The sequence below is a fragment of the Empidonax traillii genome, unplaced genomic scaffold (assembly GCF_003031625.1).
Source record: "Empidonax traillii isolate 1590-97213 ecotype Southwest subspecies unplaced genomic scaffold, ASM303162v1 scaffold37:size1818073, whole genome shotgun sequence".
Lineage (NCBI taxonomy): Eukaryota > Metazoa > Chordata > Aves > Passeriformes > Tyrannidae > Empidonax > Empidonax traillii.
Genome location: NW_020955230.1, coordinates 1,692,458 through 1,711,585, shown reverse-complemented (window position 1 = coordinate 1,711,585; position 19,128 = coordinate 1,692,458). Strand labels below are relative to the sequence as shown.

The following is a 19,128-nucleotide window of genomic DNA, read 5'->3' as shown; positions in this document are numbered from 1 at the left end:
GAAAATTCACTGCACTGTCACTGCAGAGACCCGGGTTCGATTCCCGGTCGGGGCCACTCCCCGGGCAGATGGAGCTCGTTAGCCCTGTAAGGCAATCCATCTACGTCCTGAGGACCTCGCTGCCACCGTCCAAGCGTGCTTGGCCCCGGCAGATGAACCTCAGGATTAAAGGGTGGGCTCAGTTCCGCGCACACTGTGTCTCACCTAAAAAATCCAATGCGCAGGCTGGAAGGTGGAAAGACCTTCCCCGGTTCTTCGTTCGCGAAGAGACTGGCCATTAATATCATTCTCTGCCAAGCACACATGGGTGCCAGTCATGCTTTAGAGCAGCACCTAATTCCAGTTCACTTAGTTTCATAAAACTGTACTTCACATATTAGCATTTAATGTTCTGGTTGTCTTCTCTTGAGAGAGTTATACTACAAATGCCATACACCTGTGTTAGTATTTAGTCCTTTTTACGCCTGTCTTAGTATATGATAAAAATAGGATATAAGGCTTATTCCCATAGAAGAGCCCTCAGAATCAGGATGACTTGGTGGGGAGGGTTGAGGCTAAATATCTCTGTGGAGAAGAGAAGAAAGGAGCTTTATGTCTCTAGTAATGGACCTGCAACCCTTGGTTTACAACCCAAGTTAGCTGCTCATGCAGAATTCCTGGTGCCCAGAACATATTCAAGCATTGCTTTCCAAAATTGGAGGAAAGCCAGGAGAAATACTGGTGAAAAGCCAAATTAAACTATGAATAATTGACAGTCTCAGGCTGCCAACTCCCACATCCTGCTCACCCAGCTATCAGCAGCTTTTCCAGAAAGGACATTGCAACAAAAACACATACTGGAGTCTGGATACTCTGGCATCAAAACTTGTCAGTCTACAGTCCCTGGAATGTGCAGATTGATGCAGAGGACCAAAAGCAAAAGGATGATCATGAAAAACTTGGTTTACTGCAACATTGTGCATTCAGTGAACTTAACAAGAGGAGCATAAGTGATTTCTGACAGTAGCACATAAAATTAAGCCAGTGCAGAGCAGTGATTCATGATCAGTCTGTTACAGGAAACATCTAAACTCACAGCAATGTGTCAGACAAATCCATTCACCAAAAGCAAAATTCTGGAAATACAAAAAAATATTAAAAGCCCTGCTCTTCATGGCTGTGCAAGAGTAATGCAGGAAGGGGAAGAAATTGCATACGTGCTGCAGCACTGGTGCACGTAGGTACAACAAATCCACTGTGCTCCAGAAACATGACAGCTATCCCATGTGCATCATAGATCTGGTGGGAACAGGGTTTCAAGGTGTTTCTGTCAGGCTACTTGGGCAGACATTCACTCCTCTTTACCATTGCAGAGCTGGACTTCCCCAAAACTGCCTGGCCTTTCTGTCTGCTCCTCAATGCAGCAAAAGAAATTGCCTGAAATGGTCTGTCTTTCCTTCCAATTAAAATAGAATATCAAAAATAAAGCCTAAGTAAAGTGCCAAGTAAATGGAATCATTGAATCATTAAGGTTGGAAAACACCTCCAAGATCATCAAGCCCAGCCTCTGACTGAATACCACTATGTCCACTAAACCACAGCACTAAGTGCCATGTCCAGTCATTTCTTGAAGCCTTGCAGGGATGGCAACTCCACTATCTCCTTAGTCAGCCCACTTCAATGCTTAACCACCCTTTCAGTGAGAGAATTCTTCCTAATCATTAACCTGAACCTCCCTGGCACCACTTTGAGGCCATTTCGTCTAGTCCTATCTCTTGTTCCCTGGGAGAAGAGACCAACTTCCACTTTGTTACAACCTCTTCTCAGGTAGGTGAAAGAGTGTCCCCTGAGCTTCCTCTTCTTCAAACTGAATACTCCCACCTCCCTCAGCCGTTCCTCATCAAACTTGTGTTCCAGACCCTTCACCAGCTCTATTGTCCTCGTCTGGACTTGCTCCAGCACCTCAATGGCTTTCTTGTAGTGAGGGGCCCAGAACAAGATTCAAGATGTGGTCTCACCAGTGCCCAGTACAGTCACTTCCCTGGTCCTGCTGCCCATACTATTGCTGATCCAAGCCAGAATGCCATTGGCCTTCTTGCCCACCTGAGCACTGCTGGCTCACATTCAGCTGCTGTTGACCAGCACACGCAGGTCCTTCTCCACCAGGTAGCTTTCCAGCTACTCTTCCCTCAGCCTGCAGTGCTGCTGGGGGTTGTTGGGACCCAAGGACAGGACCTGACCCTGGATTTTGTTGAAGCTCATAAAATTGGCCTTGTGCTACGAATCCAGCCTGTCCCAATCCCTCTGCAGACCTTTTCTAATCCTCATCCAACTTGGTGCTTTCTTCAAACTAAGTGTAGGTGCACTCAACTCCCTTGTCCAGATCATGATATAAAACAGGATATATCAAGATATAAAACAGGACTGGCCCCAAAACTCAGCCTTGGGGAACCCCACTACCGACCAGCCACCAGCTGGTCACTCCATACACCACAGCCAGTTTTTGGTGCTTTGTCAAGTATAGAGCACCCACTAAAAGCCACTCTATCACCCTCCTTCTGCAACTGGACAGAGAGAGAGAAAAACAAAACAAAACAAAACAGCTAAGAATTCATGAATAGGATAAGAACTAAAGAGAGAAATAAAACAGTCTTAAAAACACCTTGCCCCCTGCATCCCTCCTTTCTTCCATGTTCTACCTTCTCGCCCCCAGCGGTACAGGGAGATGGGGAAGGGGGGTTGTAGTCAGTTGTTGTTTCCCATGGAATGCAGTCGGGTCTGCACTGATGGGCTGCAAGAGGACAACTTGCTTCACCATGGTTTTCACCAGGAAGCTACAAGGGGGCCACAGCTCTGAGTCCTTTCTCTGCTTCTGTGGATTGTCTTCTGATGGGAGACAGTCCTTGATGGACCTCTCAAAAGTGAGTCCATCCCTTGGACAGCAGTTTTTCCCAAACTGCTATCCCGTGGGTCACTCCTCCATGGGGTGCAGTCCTTCACAAATGAGCTGTACCAATGTGGGTCCCCCACAGGGCCATGAACCCTACCTGGGAAAAACCTGCCCCAGCACGGGTTTCCCTCTCCACAGGCCACAGATCTCCACAAGGACCCCACTCCATCTTGGCCTCCCACGAGGTCACAGCCTCCTTCATCCACCTGCTCCAACATGGGCTCCTCCATGGGCTGCAGGGGATTTCTGCACCCTAATGGTCTTCTACAGGCTGTAGAGGCCTCAGCTCTGAGGGGAGGCAGGGTGGCGAGGGGGGCCCCCTTCCCCTCCTGCTGCACTGACCTCGGTGTCTGTGTTGTTATCCCATGTTCTCACTCCGTTCTTTCTGGGCTGGAATTGCTTCTGCGCAACACTTCTCTGTTCTTAAATGTGTTATCACAGAGGCATTATCTGCTTGCTAGTTGGCTTGGCCTTGGCCAGCAGCAGGAAGTCCATCCTGGAGCCAGCTGTCATTGGCTCCATATGAGCTCCATCTAGCAGCTTCTAACAGAAGCCACCCTTGTAGCCCCCCCACTACCAACACCCAGCCACTTAAACCCACGACACCCAGCAAGCAGTGCACCCATCCAAGCTATGAACAGCCAGTTTCCTCAGAAGATTGCTGTGAGAATCAGTCTTGAAGACTTTACTGAAGTTGAGATTTACAGAGGAGACACAGCTTTTCCTAATCCACCTGGCAGGTCTACTGGTTATAAGAGAATATCAGGTTGGTCAAGTAGGACCTGCCTTTCCTAAACCCATGCTGGCTGGGCCTGATCCCCTGATTGTTCTGTATTGGTCCCCTGGTGTGATCACTCTCAAGACAATCTGTTCCATGACCTTCCCCAGCATCAAAATCAGGCTGACAGGCCTGTAGTTCCCTGGATCCTCCTTCCAGCCCTTCTAGTAGGCAGAAATCACACTGGCTAGCCTCCAGTCATCTGGGAACCTCCACAGTTATCCAGAGCTGATGATAAATGATGAAGAGTGGCTTGGTGAGTTCCTCTGACAGCACTTTTAGTACCCTTGGGTGAATCCATTCACTTGTGAGCATCTAACTACCTCCTCCTGCGTCTGTTCTGCTCCCTGTCCCTGTCAGCCAGCTCAGGGGGCTGGTTGCCTTGAGGATAATACGTCTTCCTATTAAGTCTGAAGCAAAGAGGGTATGAAGTATCTTAGTCTTTCTCTCATCCTTGGTTAAAATGTTTTCTTCTTCATCCCAAAGGAGAGATTTTCGTTGGCCCTCTTTTTGTTGTTGATGTATTTATAAAAGTACTAAGTAAAACACTGAAGTAAAAATACCGCCGTCTTAATCACGCTGTAGCTCCAGCGTTGCTGTAGCTTTCAGTGGTTCTTTTCACAAATCTAAAATACAATTTGAAACCAAAGTCCACTTTACATTTTATTCTGGCTCTACTTGGACATAACTTCTTCTGTTTTATATTTAGTGAAGGGCATCATTTGCCTAATTGAGGGCTTAAAGGAGCCCATGTCTCTTTTTAAGAGACTTTGTGACTGTTAACTTCTTCATTCAGCTTTCATCTTACTGACAAGTGTTTTGTCATCTGCAGCACCAGAGATACTGCGGGGATGTGCCTATGGCCCTGAGGTGGACATGTGGTCCCTGGGAATTATCACCTACATCCTGTAAGTTGCTACAGAGCGGTTAATTTGTTAATACCCTCAAGATTTTATAACATTATGAGCTGTGCCATTGAAAAAGACAAGAACTTTAATTATGATATTCCTAATCTTACTGAAGTAAGTTAAACCCTAGAGGAACATGGAAAAAACACTCAGGTTATATATTTGATAGATAAAATACTTCTTCCTGAACAACAGGAAGATCTGCACAGAATCGTGCTCTTAAAGTAAATGAGTGGCAGTGAAGTTGCTGAAAGCAAAAATACAGGCATGCAAGTGTCAGAAGTCATTGAGGGCTTCTTCTCATTCACAAAAACTGTTAGAGATGCTAAGCTGCTTCTTAACTACAGTTAAGACAAGAAAAAGTTAAGGCGCTTGCAGTAGTTTCACAGTGCCTGTGAATATTCTCAAATGCAGTTGCCCCATCTGTGTCAGCCACAGACACTGCCAAAGCTTCAACTGCAGCATCAGTGTTGCTGTCCCACAGCATCTCAGCCAGAAGGCAGGGAACAGCCCTGGACTCTCTGTCTGCAAATCAGTCTGGTGGGTTAATGTCGAAGTGCTCCTTTTCTTACAAGATAACAAAAGACCCTGTTAAAAAAGGGTTATGAGCAATGCTGGCCATACATACTTTAAACAGTTGAAGTTGCAACTATAGACCAAAATTTTCAAACAGTTGTGTTTAAAGGTAGGCATTTGCATCTACATCTTAGTATGGCTCGTCATGATACAATTGGTAAGCACTGGAATTACTTTACTGTATTACTGAAACTTTCACGGGAAATCATTGAGGAGGGAAAATCGTATATGATATATTGATGCTTTCCTTTATGGGAGAATAAATAACTTAATGAGTCCCTTGACAATGACAATGCTAAGATGGCTTGTGTTGTTATATGCAATACTTGCAGGATTCCTTTTAGGAGAAGAAAATTAGATTTTACATATGTACATTAAAGATATGAAGGATTTTATACATCTGGGTCATTATGTTTCCCTTATTAGGATTCATTAACTGTGTCCAGCAAGTACAGTGTGTAATAATAGAATTGTTTTCTTTCAGTCTTTTGCAAAGAAATAATTGCATTCTCTAGGATTTATACTAAAAGTTCATGTAAGGATATGTAAACACTCTGATGGAAATATCAGAAAACATCTTCTGTATGTAAGCTTTGTGTATTTGTAAATAATAGGCTACAATATTTTCATTTGCCATTTTTTTATCTTCTCCATTTTAAATGTGATCCTTTATCTCAAGGTCTGGTTTAAGATCCAGACCTTGTGCAGAAGATCACATCTCAGAAATTGCCTGCAAGGTGCTCACTTCTTGTCATTTCTGGGGTTTCCACAGATAGCAGAGAGATGTGAATGTTGTCAGCAAGTCTGTCCCTAAGATTGGAGAAATTAGTTTTGTTGACCCTTTATAAAGCCACTTAAATTAAGCTATAGTCTCTTCTAGTTATTCAAGCCTTAAGGAAGTTGTTGTACTTGAAACTGAGCTCCTTTCTTAAGCAGAACTTGGTTTCAAGTGTAGGCAAGCTTCAAGCAAGAACAGAAATCAAACTGCTATTTGCGTATATGGAGTGGCATTTGCTATATGCAGCCTTTGAAAACCTTCCAGCTGTTCAGGAGATGCTCCCAAAACACATTAAACCTCTGCACTGGTGTGAAAACAAGCGTGTGAGTTGCTGCTCTGGAACACCACCAGAATGGATACTCTTCCACTTTTTCCTCCTTATGACCCTTCCTACTCCCAACTTGAAATTCAATCTGATCCACAGGAACAAGCCAGGCAAAAATCCACTTGGCTATATTTTCCTTTTAGCTTTATCAGTATTCCACATTTAAAGCTCTTCTATTGCATGTAAAGCTCTGTGGATCAATATGGTCTGTTACATGTGTAATAACTAATTCACTAATCCTGCAGCCCAAAGGACAGTGTTGTGTGTCTCAGTTGCATAGTTTAGTAGAAGGAATGCACTTCAGTACAGTCAAAAAAATACCTTGCTGTATGTGCCTCCAAAGTGGAATGGATGTAAGAGTGACAACCATGTTACAGAAGATCTGCATAAAACTTCTCATTAATCCTCTCATTAATCAAGGTGGACTTAGCATTTGATTAAGAAAAACTTTGACACGTATTTTGACAGAACAGTTTTTCCTGAGGCAGATTATATTAAGATCCAGATGAGAACTGTCATAATTCCAGGGAATCCACATGTTTTAAAAGTTTTAAAAGTCAAGAAGAACAGTCCTTGTGTATTCTTAGAGCAGGTTAGAAATCCATCAGTTAGTTTGAGATGCAGATAGAGGTCAACAAATACAGAGGCTTTGCCTGTAGTCGAAATTGCATGGATTTAGTTAAAGGTGATTTTTCACCAACTTAAAAGGAGATAAAACACCATCTGGTAATTTTTAAATTTTTTTTTTTTTTTTTTTTAGCTGTTTGCATTGTTTTTTCTCTATTTGTATGTAATTGATTTAAAATGTCATCATAATAAAATGATATTTCAAACTAAAATTAAATTAAGAGCAGCCACATTGACTCTTACCCTGATTTAATTAATCTAATTTGAAATCACATCTCTAGTTTTATTCATCTAATTTGGCATGTAGCAAAAAAAAAAAATCTGTCTGCTGAAATAGATTTTTATTTTAAATAGAAGCATATCTATAGAAATTGTTAAAAAGACAAAAGGTGATAGTAGTAAGTATAAAGTAGAGAAGATTTAGGAGATTTTCCATGCAGTCAGATCAAGTCTTAAATGCAGTCTTCCTGTGTGTCACCCAGTATCCAAAATCCAGTTTAGGCTGACCCAACAACCCTTTTCAGTGAAGGTGTTCCATGGGCATAGAAGCCCATTAATGGTGGCGGGACAGGAGGCAAAGAAGAAGGGAACAGCTGGAGTACATGGCCAGCTCTCGCCTACTGAAGAACATGGTATTTGGAGGCTGGATCCTGGTGTCTTAATCCATCTCTGCCAGACCTGGAAATTAATACTGTGCCCAGAATGTGCTTACAATCGAGTGTTTCTCCTCTTCAGCAGAGGAATGTGATGCAACTGTTCCACCCACAGCTATGCACCACTCCCAAAGCCACATTTCTTCTTTGATTCTTCCTTGAGCATCAGTCTCCTTTTTCAAGACAGTAAGCACATTGATTGGGTTTAGAAATATAAAAACAGTAGGAAATTAAAATATAAAGTTACATTTTCTAGACTTGTTGCTGTCTTGATCATTATGTCTGCTATTATTTTCCTATCATCATCTCATTGCTTGTCATTGCTTGTTGCATTTTCTGGAGGCCGAGTAGCAGATAGATTTTCTGCTTAGCTCAGATCACATACTGGTTGAATAGGAAATTTACTTAAAAATACCTGATTATGTGTACAAGCGTGATTAAAGTGAAATGAAGCAATAAAAGAGAACATTGTATAAGCGGAAACCACTTCTGTGAGTTTGCTTTCCCTGAGGCCAGCAATGTGGATCTGTGCTGGAATCTGTATTATTCAATATATTCATAAATGCAGTCGTTAGTAAGATCACAAAATTTCTTGTTTGTATGTAGGTTATCTAAGTATAGATGTGGGGTGATTAATAAAACCTGACAGAGGTTTTACCATTTTGTGGATGATAGGATTAAAAAGTGTACAGGGGTCAACATAATCAAAATCAGTCCTAACTGGACATATAAAACCTTCTAACTTCACAGGTAAAATGGGGTTCCTCAGATAATTCCCATTTCTCTGTCAAGAGTTACAGGAATTCTGATAAGTGCTCTGTGATCATGTTAACTCTGTGCTTGTAAACAGTCTAAAAAAGTAAGGTCAGAAAGTTCCAGCAAAAAAACTAAGATTAAAATAGGAAACATCATTACACTAATTTGTAACTTAGCCATGTGCCCGTTTGCACCCACTTCAAAAAGACACACAGCTGGAGAAGCCTCACAGAGACAGCAGTGATGAACAAAGGTTTCAGACTGAGGAATAACTAGGTAGTTTGAGGGACTTCAGGGTGAGACCAGCAGAGCAAAGGGCTGCTAGAAAATATTTATTAGCATGTAGAAGTTATACAGATATCAACTGGTGCATGACTACTCTTACAATAAGTCTCTGTACTAATAGTTCCAATTAAAGACATGTGAAAATGGAAAATTTAGAATTTAACCAGACTTTCACAGTGCTTATGAATACTTATGACCACATTTTTCTCTGCTCTGTAGAATAAGGAGTTCATGAGTACAGCCAGGTCTGGTTTTCCAAAAGGGTCTCTGCAGAATACAAAGCAGGGAAAAATAATACCATGAACTGTTCCTAGCAACCCAAAGACTAATTAATCTTTGATAAATTTATTTCTTTTTTATCCTTGCAGACTTTGTGGCTTTGAACCATTTTATGATGAAAGGGGAGATCAGTACATGTTTAAGAGAATCCTGAACTGTGAATATGACTTTGTGTCCCCCTGGTGGGATGATGTGTCTCTGAATGCCAAGGATTTAGTAAGTAAAGCAAAAATCAGACCAGAGTATCTAGTATCACTTCCACTGAGTCAATTTTTGGGGTGGGGGAAGAATAATTGGTTAATTAATTGTTCATACAGCCTCTTACTTTTCTTCTTGTCTTTGAAATATTAGGGTGCAGTTAAATATCCGTGTTAGTCCAGCACTGTAATTTTGCACTCAGACCCATGGATGTTTAGGTCCTTCTCTGAATAAGCACAGATTGTTGGCAGCTGTCACAGTGTTCATGTATTCCTTCCTTTTTTTCTAGCTCTGAAGTGTTTCACCATTCCTCTTTTCTGGGCAACCACCTTCAGGGGAAAGTAGAAAAAAGCTCTTTATTTTTTGTCAATTTTCATGCCTGAACTTTAGGGAAAGAGTACTAAAGGGAATGAAACTTTTTCCCCCCTGCCTTTTCTGACAGATTTTTCTGTCCATTTAAGCTTTTTCTCAGTAGATAAGGGAAGACCGATTACTTTTTAATAGGTCCATTACCAAAATGCAAGAGCTGGCATGCTATCTGCACAGTATTCTTTCATTAGTGGATAAAGTAATTTGGACTCAGAAGATACTGATCTGCAGTGATAGGAATGCTTGAGTCTGACTTTTAGTCAATAATAGCTTGCATAATTCAGTTATTTCATTAACACTGAAAATATAAATGGTCTGTTCCATGTTACTTATACAAACTGTGTCATAAAATACTATGTAATTGGTGTTTGTGAAGTACTTCAGGACATTTCAAGAGGAAGGACTGTAGAAGTTCAAAGTACTTTTTTTGTTGTTTTATTAGATGTGAAGTTTTTCTAAAGTCATAAAAATATAATTTAATGACAGATAAATAGCAGCCTGAAAGTAAAACTGCTTCTTTATTGTGTATACAGAGCTTTTGCCCAAACTGCTCCATACTGCTCTGGTACAATAAAGCTCAAAGTTTCAGATTTGAGCACTGTATAGGAAGTTGTAGATAAGAATGAAGACCATGACTCTTAAAACCTTCTGCTGTGGGCAGTTCTGGATGTCTAGTTGAAGGGATTTGTTTACCTTGACTTCTTCCACAGAGATAAACCAGGTTGGATTTATCACAATGCCTGGCACCATCTTTCTTTAATAGTTCTTTGTAGAGAAATTTCAGAGAACCCTAAAGCGAGTCTTCCCTCTCACTTGGGTACAAAGCAGCAGTGGAGCCCTGTACCATCACTTGCACTCTGCTCCAGCAGGGTGTGCAGGCAGAAAAGCTGGTTAAGTGTGGATCTGCAAAGTATCATCTCTGTACTTAGTTACTCCATCCCCACCTTTTTCTTTTTTTCAAAACTCTACTAGTCCAGACATAACAGCGAAACCCATGAAACACGGCTTGACTGGACACACTTTGCATCCAACACTTTGTACCACCTCCACTCCCAGGGGTATGTTTGCAGTGCCTTGTTCCCAAAAATGTCCTACTCTCATGTTTGGAAAGGTGCAGCTTCACTGGCCTTAGTGACAGAAAGACTGGTGTGAATAGCATTAGTTTCAGGGTGGGCTAAGAGAGAAATATTTGTACAATGCTTTTTAGTTCATGTGTGCATGAGGTTTTACACAGACTGAAAGAAACATTTCCTTTGTTATGGACCTGTCAGTGACTCCATGGTACAATCTGCATGAGCTGCACACACTGTAGTTTAAACCTTCTAATTTTTAAAACGTGTCCAAATCCAAAACTGAAGACACTGCTCAGAGAAACTACCTGGTTGGGGTTATTTTGAAAATCTCTTAGGGTTTATGTGGCAATTCAGACATGCAACACCCTATGGCAGATACAGATCAACAGCATTGGTACATATTCTTAATATGTTGGTAACCAGTTGATTTTTTTTTCCTTCTCTCTTCCCCCTTAATGGCTGCCTTATTCAGATGGTATTTATGGAGAACCAAGAAATGCCAGAAGCAAAATTCTTGCAAAGACTCAGATGCTAATTCTTGTTGGTCTCCTAACATGCTTCCCAAAACCGGGACCAGAGGCCCAAAATGCAAAGCTAGGTAAATGTAAATGAAGAATAAGGTTGACAGTCTTTTGTGTTTCTTGCTTGCTATGCAGGTTAAAAAGTTGATTGTTTTAGACCCCAAGAAACGCCTCACCACTCTACAGGCTTTGCAGCATCCATGGGTTACAGGGAAGGCAGCAAACTTTGCACATATGGACAACGCACAAAAGAAACTTCAAGAATTCAATGCCCGGCGTAAACTTAAGGCAAGTCTCTGCACACAGTCTCTGTTTTGGCTATGAAAGCATGCAATTAAATTAGTAACCTTGCAGAAACCTTGCATATCTTTTGAGGACAACATTCCATAGTGGTATGGAAGATTTTTATTTAAGGTGACTGATGAAGATTGAAGAAGTGAAAGCTGATTTAGTTGATAACTGAAGTCATATAAATAAAACTTGGTGAAGCTGATTGATAACTGTCTACACAGATAGAACTGCTGAAAATGCACACAACTTTCAAAATTTTCTTACCTTCCTTTCTTCCTTCCCTTCTTCCTTCCTTCCTTTTGTCTATCTGTCTGTCCTGTACTGCTTATACAGCAGGCAGCTAGGCATCTAAGGGACATAACATCAGGAAACTGTGATAGAGAATCTCTACAGTGAAAAGAAAAATATTTTGTCATTTATAAAATTCTCAGACTCTAGACATAATTCACATTAATGTTTTAATTTTGTTTTTCTTTATGTTTTTACACCTTTGATCACCAACAAGATTTTTTTGAAGCCCAGTTTATTTAGATCCCTGTAGTCAACCAGTTTATTCTTTTGTGACTAAAAGCTAATGCTTTTTATAAGTTTGCTTCTTCATTGCTTTTCCATTAAAGATTAAATGATCAGATCTTCAATTATTAAGATAATTGATTGAAGTTAGCATTTATTGTAGAGTTATATATGTGTAAAATAAACGATAAAATTTTAGACAATTAATTCCTAGACAAAAAAAAAAAAAAAAAAAAAAAAAAAAAAAAAAAAAAAAAAAAAAAAAAAAAAAAAAAAAAAAAAAAAAAAAAAAAAAAGACCAAAGCAGAAACACAAGTAATACATGCTTTAGTTGTTGTTTTGTTAGTAAGAATAATATGAAATTATACTCTCTTTCCCAACATACAAATCCATAGACAGGCCTTCTTTATGTAAAGACTTATTTTTATTACATAACAATAAAGGTCTTGGTCATGATTTTGTTTTTCATAACCTGTGTTGAATTTGTTTCATAAACACCCACATGGCTTGTGAGAGATACACTAAAAGCACCTTTGGACATTATAATATCATTGGGTGGCCTGTTCTTGTAATCAGTTGTCCAAAGTCCTCTCATCACTAAGTGGATGTCTGTGATTTTTCTTTTAAGAGGTCTAGACTCTCACTCTTGCCACTTTTATTCGGTTATGCCTTGTAATTTTTCTTCATATTCGGTATTAGTTGATTCTTTTTTATTGACAATGTCTATGCATTCTGTTTTTTATTATCTTTTCCTCACCTCTGTATGTTTGTTTTTTAAGGCAACAAAACTCTTGAGGCAAGGGCTAATATAACTGTCTTCATGAGTGTCTTCATTTTGTGATATGTTGACATGAAAGCCTACAAAAAAGGAGTGGCTTTATATGTATATTCTTAGGACTTTGCCCATATGCTCTGCACCATTGCGCTTGGCATATGCAATATTTCAATAGTAATAAATATTGTTTTCCTTTGTGAAATTTTCATGGAATAATCAGTGGTGATACTGTTATTATTATGGCAGAAGATGGCTTTCTCTTTAACTTCAACATGGGAAACTTGAAGTAGTTTCTAAAAAAAATATGCAGCACTTACAGCTGAAAAAAGAAGTCATATTCATGTTGTCCAACTTGTAACCTTGTGACAGCATCAATTTTAAACCTCAGTCTAGAATTTCAGATGGTCTTCTAAATCTGACCAAGCTCAGGCAGGTATGTGACGTTACCACAAAGACTAAAGGTGGTTACATTCCCTAAGGGGACGATGCTGAGGCTGCATTGCTGACATTTCATGCCCTGTAAGGAATATTTACTTGGTTTTCTCTCTCCCAGGCTGCAGTAAAAGCTGTTGTTGCATCGACACGCCTTGGCAGCGCCAGCAGTCACAGTGCACAGGACAGCAGCAACAAGCCCAGCCACAACCCATCTCCTGTCCTCGGCGGCAAACCCGATGAGAAACCCACTCAGGAAGCAGAAGCAGCCCCAGAGGAAATGTCTTAGGTCGATGTGCTTCCTTGTTTCAACAGAGATCTGTCATTTCACACACCAGCTAATTTGTCATTCAGCAAGGGAGATTCGTAAGCTTGGCCTCTCTGGTTCTGCTTTAGGGTGCCAAATGCTCTGGCTGGTGATCCTACCTTCAATGCATGTGACTGCTTATGAAAATAGTAAACTGTTCCATAAGGCATGTCATGGAAACAGTGTAATTTGCAGTAATACCGGCAGGTGAAAATATGGGGATGAATAACTACCTACCATAATGTGTATACTTCATATATATCTATCTATTGTTTCTAGATGGCATTTGAAACAAAATGCTGTTTCATTTAATTTTATGCAAGTAGTTGTCTTATCTGTGTTGTGAGTTTATTTGGACTGTTTCTTTCCAGATCCATAGTCCTTGCGCAGACAAAATGGAAGGAAATACCAAACCAATGCTTTTAAAACTGATGTATGAAATAATGCTTTTTATCTGTAAAATTGAAAAAGTATTTGGGGATTTACATGCAAAAAACCACATTCCACTACTTCTGGGAAGAAATTGAAATGTTAGTTCCACTGGGTGTGAAAATGTATATTGCTCCAGCTTGCACTGAGAATGCCTTATTCAGATTTTTCGTGTTTATATATAATATTTTAATAACAACCAAAATTACTCAGATTTCTGCCATTTAATTCTGTAGTAAAGTATTAGTGAAACAAAACAATAGACTAAACAAGGATTAGAGTAAATGCAAATTTTTGACATACCATTATATTTATTAATTAATTTCTAAACTGTGCAGCTAGAAGACTTTTTATAGAGCCTGAGGGAGTAATCTGCAATTAAATAAGTTGTAAATGGTTAAAGGAAGCTATTGTACAGCTTATTGATTTTACTTTAGGGAAATACTCTTTATACAAGATCTTGGAGCAAGTAGTATAATCTAATTGGTTCCTGGGTAGTTTAACCTCATGAGTAACCAGTTTCCATTTGTCAACATAATCAGTCTGTGTTTTCCTTACAAAGGACCCCTGCTCCATGTAAAGTGATCCTCCAGCACAGAACTTGCATCCCCCCCGAGCTCCTGTGTCTTAAGTTATCAGCTATGTGCTTCGATCAGCTTGCAAAAGTAGGGTCAGGCTCTTGAGCTGTCTTGATGTTTTTTGTTGAATGCCATTGAAAGGAACGGAAAAATTAACATGCATCAGGATGTGTGACCATTTATACTTGTTATCAATTTAACACCGCGGACTGTCATCAGCTTATGTTACAGAAACAGCAAAAAGAATCTGATGTACAACAATATCATTTGTGCTCGCTAAACTCTTTAATACCAATAGTTACCTAAAATCCTAATACATTTCTCCTTTGCTTTCATGGTTTTTATGTCGATGTTAGGCCTTGCACAACTTGCTTTGGAAAAATATATCAGCTACTGAAAAACCAACGATTTAATAAAACAGTCAGAGGCTATATTTCCTGATTAGGTTAAAAGGTAGTGCAGTGTTATTCAGATGGTAGGTTTGATAAATAAAATGTGCTCTAGATTAATAGATAAAGGAAGATTAAAGATACTGTCATTACTAGGTGAGAACGCATGCTAATGAATGTATTATACTTGAGATTTTTTATCCACTTCTTAGAACTCTTAGTAGTTGTACAAAAAGGTTTGCTAACTAAGCAGCATTGCAATTTAAAGTACATGTATTCATTCTTTTTTCAAGTGGCACACTTTGAGGTCAGCTGAAACAGCTGATGGGTTCATGACAGCTGTGTAAGGCCAACAAGACACTTTCACAGATTTTTTCCAGTAAGTAAGAGTAATTACTCTGGAGAAGATGATAGGTACATTCAATTGTCTCACTTTTCACTGTCTTACTTCCTGTGAGGTGACTGCAGGACAAATGCATTTCTCACCCACTTTACTCATCTCTCTGGTACTGTGGTTAAGCCATCAAAGTTTGGTCACTAGGGAGGTTTGATGGGAGATGCTGGATTTCTGTGACATTTCCTCCTTCATTTCATATAGTTGCATCTAATCTGCAGGAGTGTAGCTTGCCGCACAGTCATTGTGCAACTACGAGAGCAGAAATATCTTCATCTGATGATTTGTTAAGTTGAAAAGTAGTCCCAGCTGATTCTTAAAGTTACTGTTTTGCTAAATTATACCATATCATATAGTAACTGTGAACTGAGGTCATGCAACAGGAGACCTCTCTGTGATAGCATGATCTCAGAGGCAGCTCTGAGGCACTGCATAAAGGCTCTGGGCCTTCGGTTGTTTTTACTTCATTTTCTTCTGTTATGCTCTACATGAAACAGGGAGGATGCCTGTGCTGAACGGATTACCAGTTTCTGACTCAGTAAAGCAGTGTGGCTTGCTGATGTTTGACAGCACCACACACAAGGAAGAGGAGGACTAGGGTGTATGCATGCAGTGGAAGAGAGGAGTGTCACCTGCATTCATTTTGTCTGAAAAATCACCTCCCAGCAGCATCTGCCATAATTCAGACTGGGGAGTACAACACCAGTGTCTTACTGTGGCTGAAAAATATGAACACACTTGAAAACTACTGAAGATGGAACCAGTTTCACCTCTGTGGTTATAAACTAGGTAGAAAGTCACTGATGCTCTTTTCTGTTTAAATCCTAAACTTCAGTTTTTAAAAATATTTAACAGATTAACCAAGTCCTTTAACTACAAAAAGGGAAATCTTTCTACTTTTTTGAAGTATTTGAATTGAGCAAAACTTTCCTTTTAATAACAGATTGTAGCACTGGCCAATTAAAGTCTAATATCTGAGAGCTTGGCTGAGGATCTTATGGCTGTTAAATAGCCAACAAAGTCCTGCCTTTGCAGCACAAGAAGATTTTTCACAACTTCAGAAAGATTCATCCCAAAATAGAACAGAGCTCCAGTAATCCTGAACACTCTTGCTTGCAACTTTGTGGATGATAAAGTAGATCACGCTGCATGAGCCTGGTGCTGGTTTGTTAGCTTAAGTTTGTACTTTACATTGTGCAAGTGTGCTGTCAAGAGGCAAGCACACCATAATCAAACTTTTGAATGCAAAAGAACACCAAGGCAAAAGTTTTTGTTAGAGCGTGTGGTTCAGAAGAAGGGTACTAAGGACTCTGTCTCCAGAAGCAAAAAGCTGCCCAGAGTCCCCTTTGCCTCAGTGAATAATGCAAAGAGTTCTGAAAAGCTGTGTAATACTAGAGCAGGGCAAAAGTGGCAACCAAAAAGTATTTTGAAGAGACCCAGGCCAGCAGGGAGCCCCAGGCTGGGAGAATTGCTCTGGCATACTAGCAGCCAGGCTCAATACTTGAGAAATAAAGTGTCTTCTACAACTCTCACACAAAAGCACAGACACAAAAGGCAGCCATGGGGGAATGAGGACAACACTACATTTTCTTCAGCCCAGCAGCAGGGAAAGGGAAGATGGTGCTGGGAGTAGTTAATATCCAGCTTAGCAGAAGGACAGCACTGTCTGCTAAGCAGCAAATGCAGTTGGACCCTGGAAGATAAAGACTCATTTCCATGTAACAAAGTCCTTCCCCTCCTGCACACCTGCTGGAGCACACTGATATGCATAGCATTGCAGTGCAGGTCTCTGGGGTTTTAGGAGCGGCATATGACGGTGTAGGGTGATCTTTCCATGGTGTTCTGCACTTTGCCTCCTTCCAGAATGACAGGCACAAGCCTCAGCACAGTGCCTTGACTCCAGGCTTGTGCAGGGGCTGGCTGTTCCTCCCAGTAAAGAGCTCAGTTTTGTGTGACTGAATCTGCCTTCTTGTTGCTGAGGTTATGAATGCATAGCTCACGTAGGCATGGCATTCATGTAACAAAAAATATCAGGCTGACCAAGCAAGATGCACAGATAGACCTAGAGCACAGTGGCAGGGATACATGCAAGTCCTGGAGATACAAAAGGTTTACAAAGAGATAGGGCAGAACATCCTTAAAATTACTTTATAAAACAACAACAAAAACGCAAAGAATGTCCATTCTTCCATTTCAGAATAACTTCAGGTAGAACATAAAACCACAATAGTGAGAGCTTATTCTGCTTTTGTATAAAGAATCTAAGTTCTCTGGTAAGCCCCTGCATAATACCATGTTTCATTGAACAAAAAAGATCAGATGTGTTGCAAAATGAGAAGAAAACAGTAAGGAATGAAAAGGAAGAAAATAGGAATAAAATATTTACCTATAGGTATAAAATATTTACCTAGGCACAGAGCTCCTGGAGCAGGGCCAGCAGAGGGCTAAGAAGATGATGAGAAGACAGAAGCATCTTATTTATGAGAAAAAGCTGAGAGAGCTTGGGCCTGCTCAGCCTTGAGAACAGACAGTTGAGAGGGGACTTCATGAATGTATTCAAGTATCTGAAGGGAGGGTGTCAAGAAGCTGGATCCAGACTCTTCTCATTGGTGCCAAGCAATAGGACAAGAGATAACAGGCAGAAACTGATACACAAGAAAATCCTGAATATGAGAACTTTACTGTGCTGGTGACTAAGCACTGGAAGAGATTGGAGCGTCCCTTTCTCAAATTACTTTTGAACCATATGGATGCAATCCTGTGCAATGTGCTTTAGGAAACTTGGCTTGAGCAGGGAGGTTGGACCAGAAGACCACACCAATGGTCCCTTCCAACCTCACCCATTTTGTGATTCTGTGATTCTGTGATTCTATGATCTTAGTTTCAGAATATGTATAAGCTTTTACTGGCAAGACTCTAGATTCTCCACATAAGCAAATTTTTCCTTATATCATAGAGGTTAAACTTCTGGCCGGAGTACTTCACTGAAGATTGCTGATGGGTCAGTGAAGAGCATCCTTTGGAGTATGAATCTTCTAAACAATATAAGGGTAGAACAATGTACATACATATAACTAGAAGTCCAACAAACACACACAAGTAAAATCTGCATTACATCTTCTTCTACCCTCCCGAGTGAAACAGAGAACATAAATGCAGTCACAAACTTAGTCATTATTGGAAGGCATTCGAATATTGTGGGAATAGGCATAGTACGGAAGCTGAAATACAATGGAATAGTCAAAGTGGCTCAATTCTGAATTTATCAGATTAAAATATGAATATGTACCTGCACATACAAATATATAAATTCACTAAAGGAGATTGCTGAACAATCTGTAAAAGCCATGTCTCTATTAACAGTTTTTGTCCTTTGCCAGCATTACTCAACTGGAACTGAAACTATAATGATTAAAAGTCTTGTATACATGGATCACTGCTGAACGAAATTCAGAGTAACAGATATCAGGGTATGAAAGACAATGGTAGAGAGTTTTGCCAAGCTCTGGCTTCTGCCAAGGCACGGTTGAGAGAAAGATTACTTCAGTGCCCTTGTCCTTTTGTATGGTCAGTACATGGGTTGAAGTGTGGCAACAATACAAGCACAACATTTTGTGATGAGTTGCCCTAAACTGCACCACAGGCTCCTGACCAGTAATGATCCATCCACAGCATGTGTGACAGAAATGACAATCTGGCCCTTCATTGTTGTCAGGAAGACATTTACTGGCTAAGGTATATTAAACAGCATGTGTTTGCCCCATGAAGTGGCACAGAGCTTCTCCCATAGATACTTCTTTCTGTCCATCTGAGAAATTGCAGCATTCCAGAGAGTTGTATGACAATACACGAAGAGCAAAGCTTAAAAGAAAGGGATCTTATTTTTTCCATTTGAAACTCTGCCTTCAAGAACAAATATTAACATGCATTCATGGCCAAATGGCTTCCTGTTATTCTTCCCTTTT

At 40.2% G+C, this 19,128-nt stretch overlaps 1 protein-coding gene across 1 annotated transcript in view; it reads left to right on the top strand.

Annotated features, from left to right (window-relative positions):
* Positions 1 to 14,897, top strand: part of CAMK4 (calcium/calmodulin dependent protein kinase IV) — an 84,054-nt gene extending 69,157 nt beyond the window's left edge. The window contains exons 7-10 of the mRNA XM_027878032.1: positions 4,540 to 4,615; positions 8,984 to 9,110; positions 11,191 to 11,343; positions 13,188 to 14,897. Coding sequence (XP_027733833.1) covers positions 4,540 to 4,615; positions 8,984 to 9,110; positions 11,191 to 11,343; positions 13,188 to 13,355 — 524 coding nt within the window. The 3' untranslated portion in view covers positions 13,356 to 14,897. The remainder of the gene's footprint in view (positions 1 to 4,539; positions 4,616 to 8,983; positions 9,111 to 11,190; positions 11,344 to 13,187) is intronic.
* Positions 14,898 to 19,128: the final 4,231 nt, after the last annotated feature.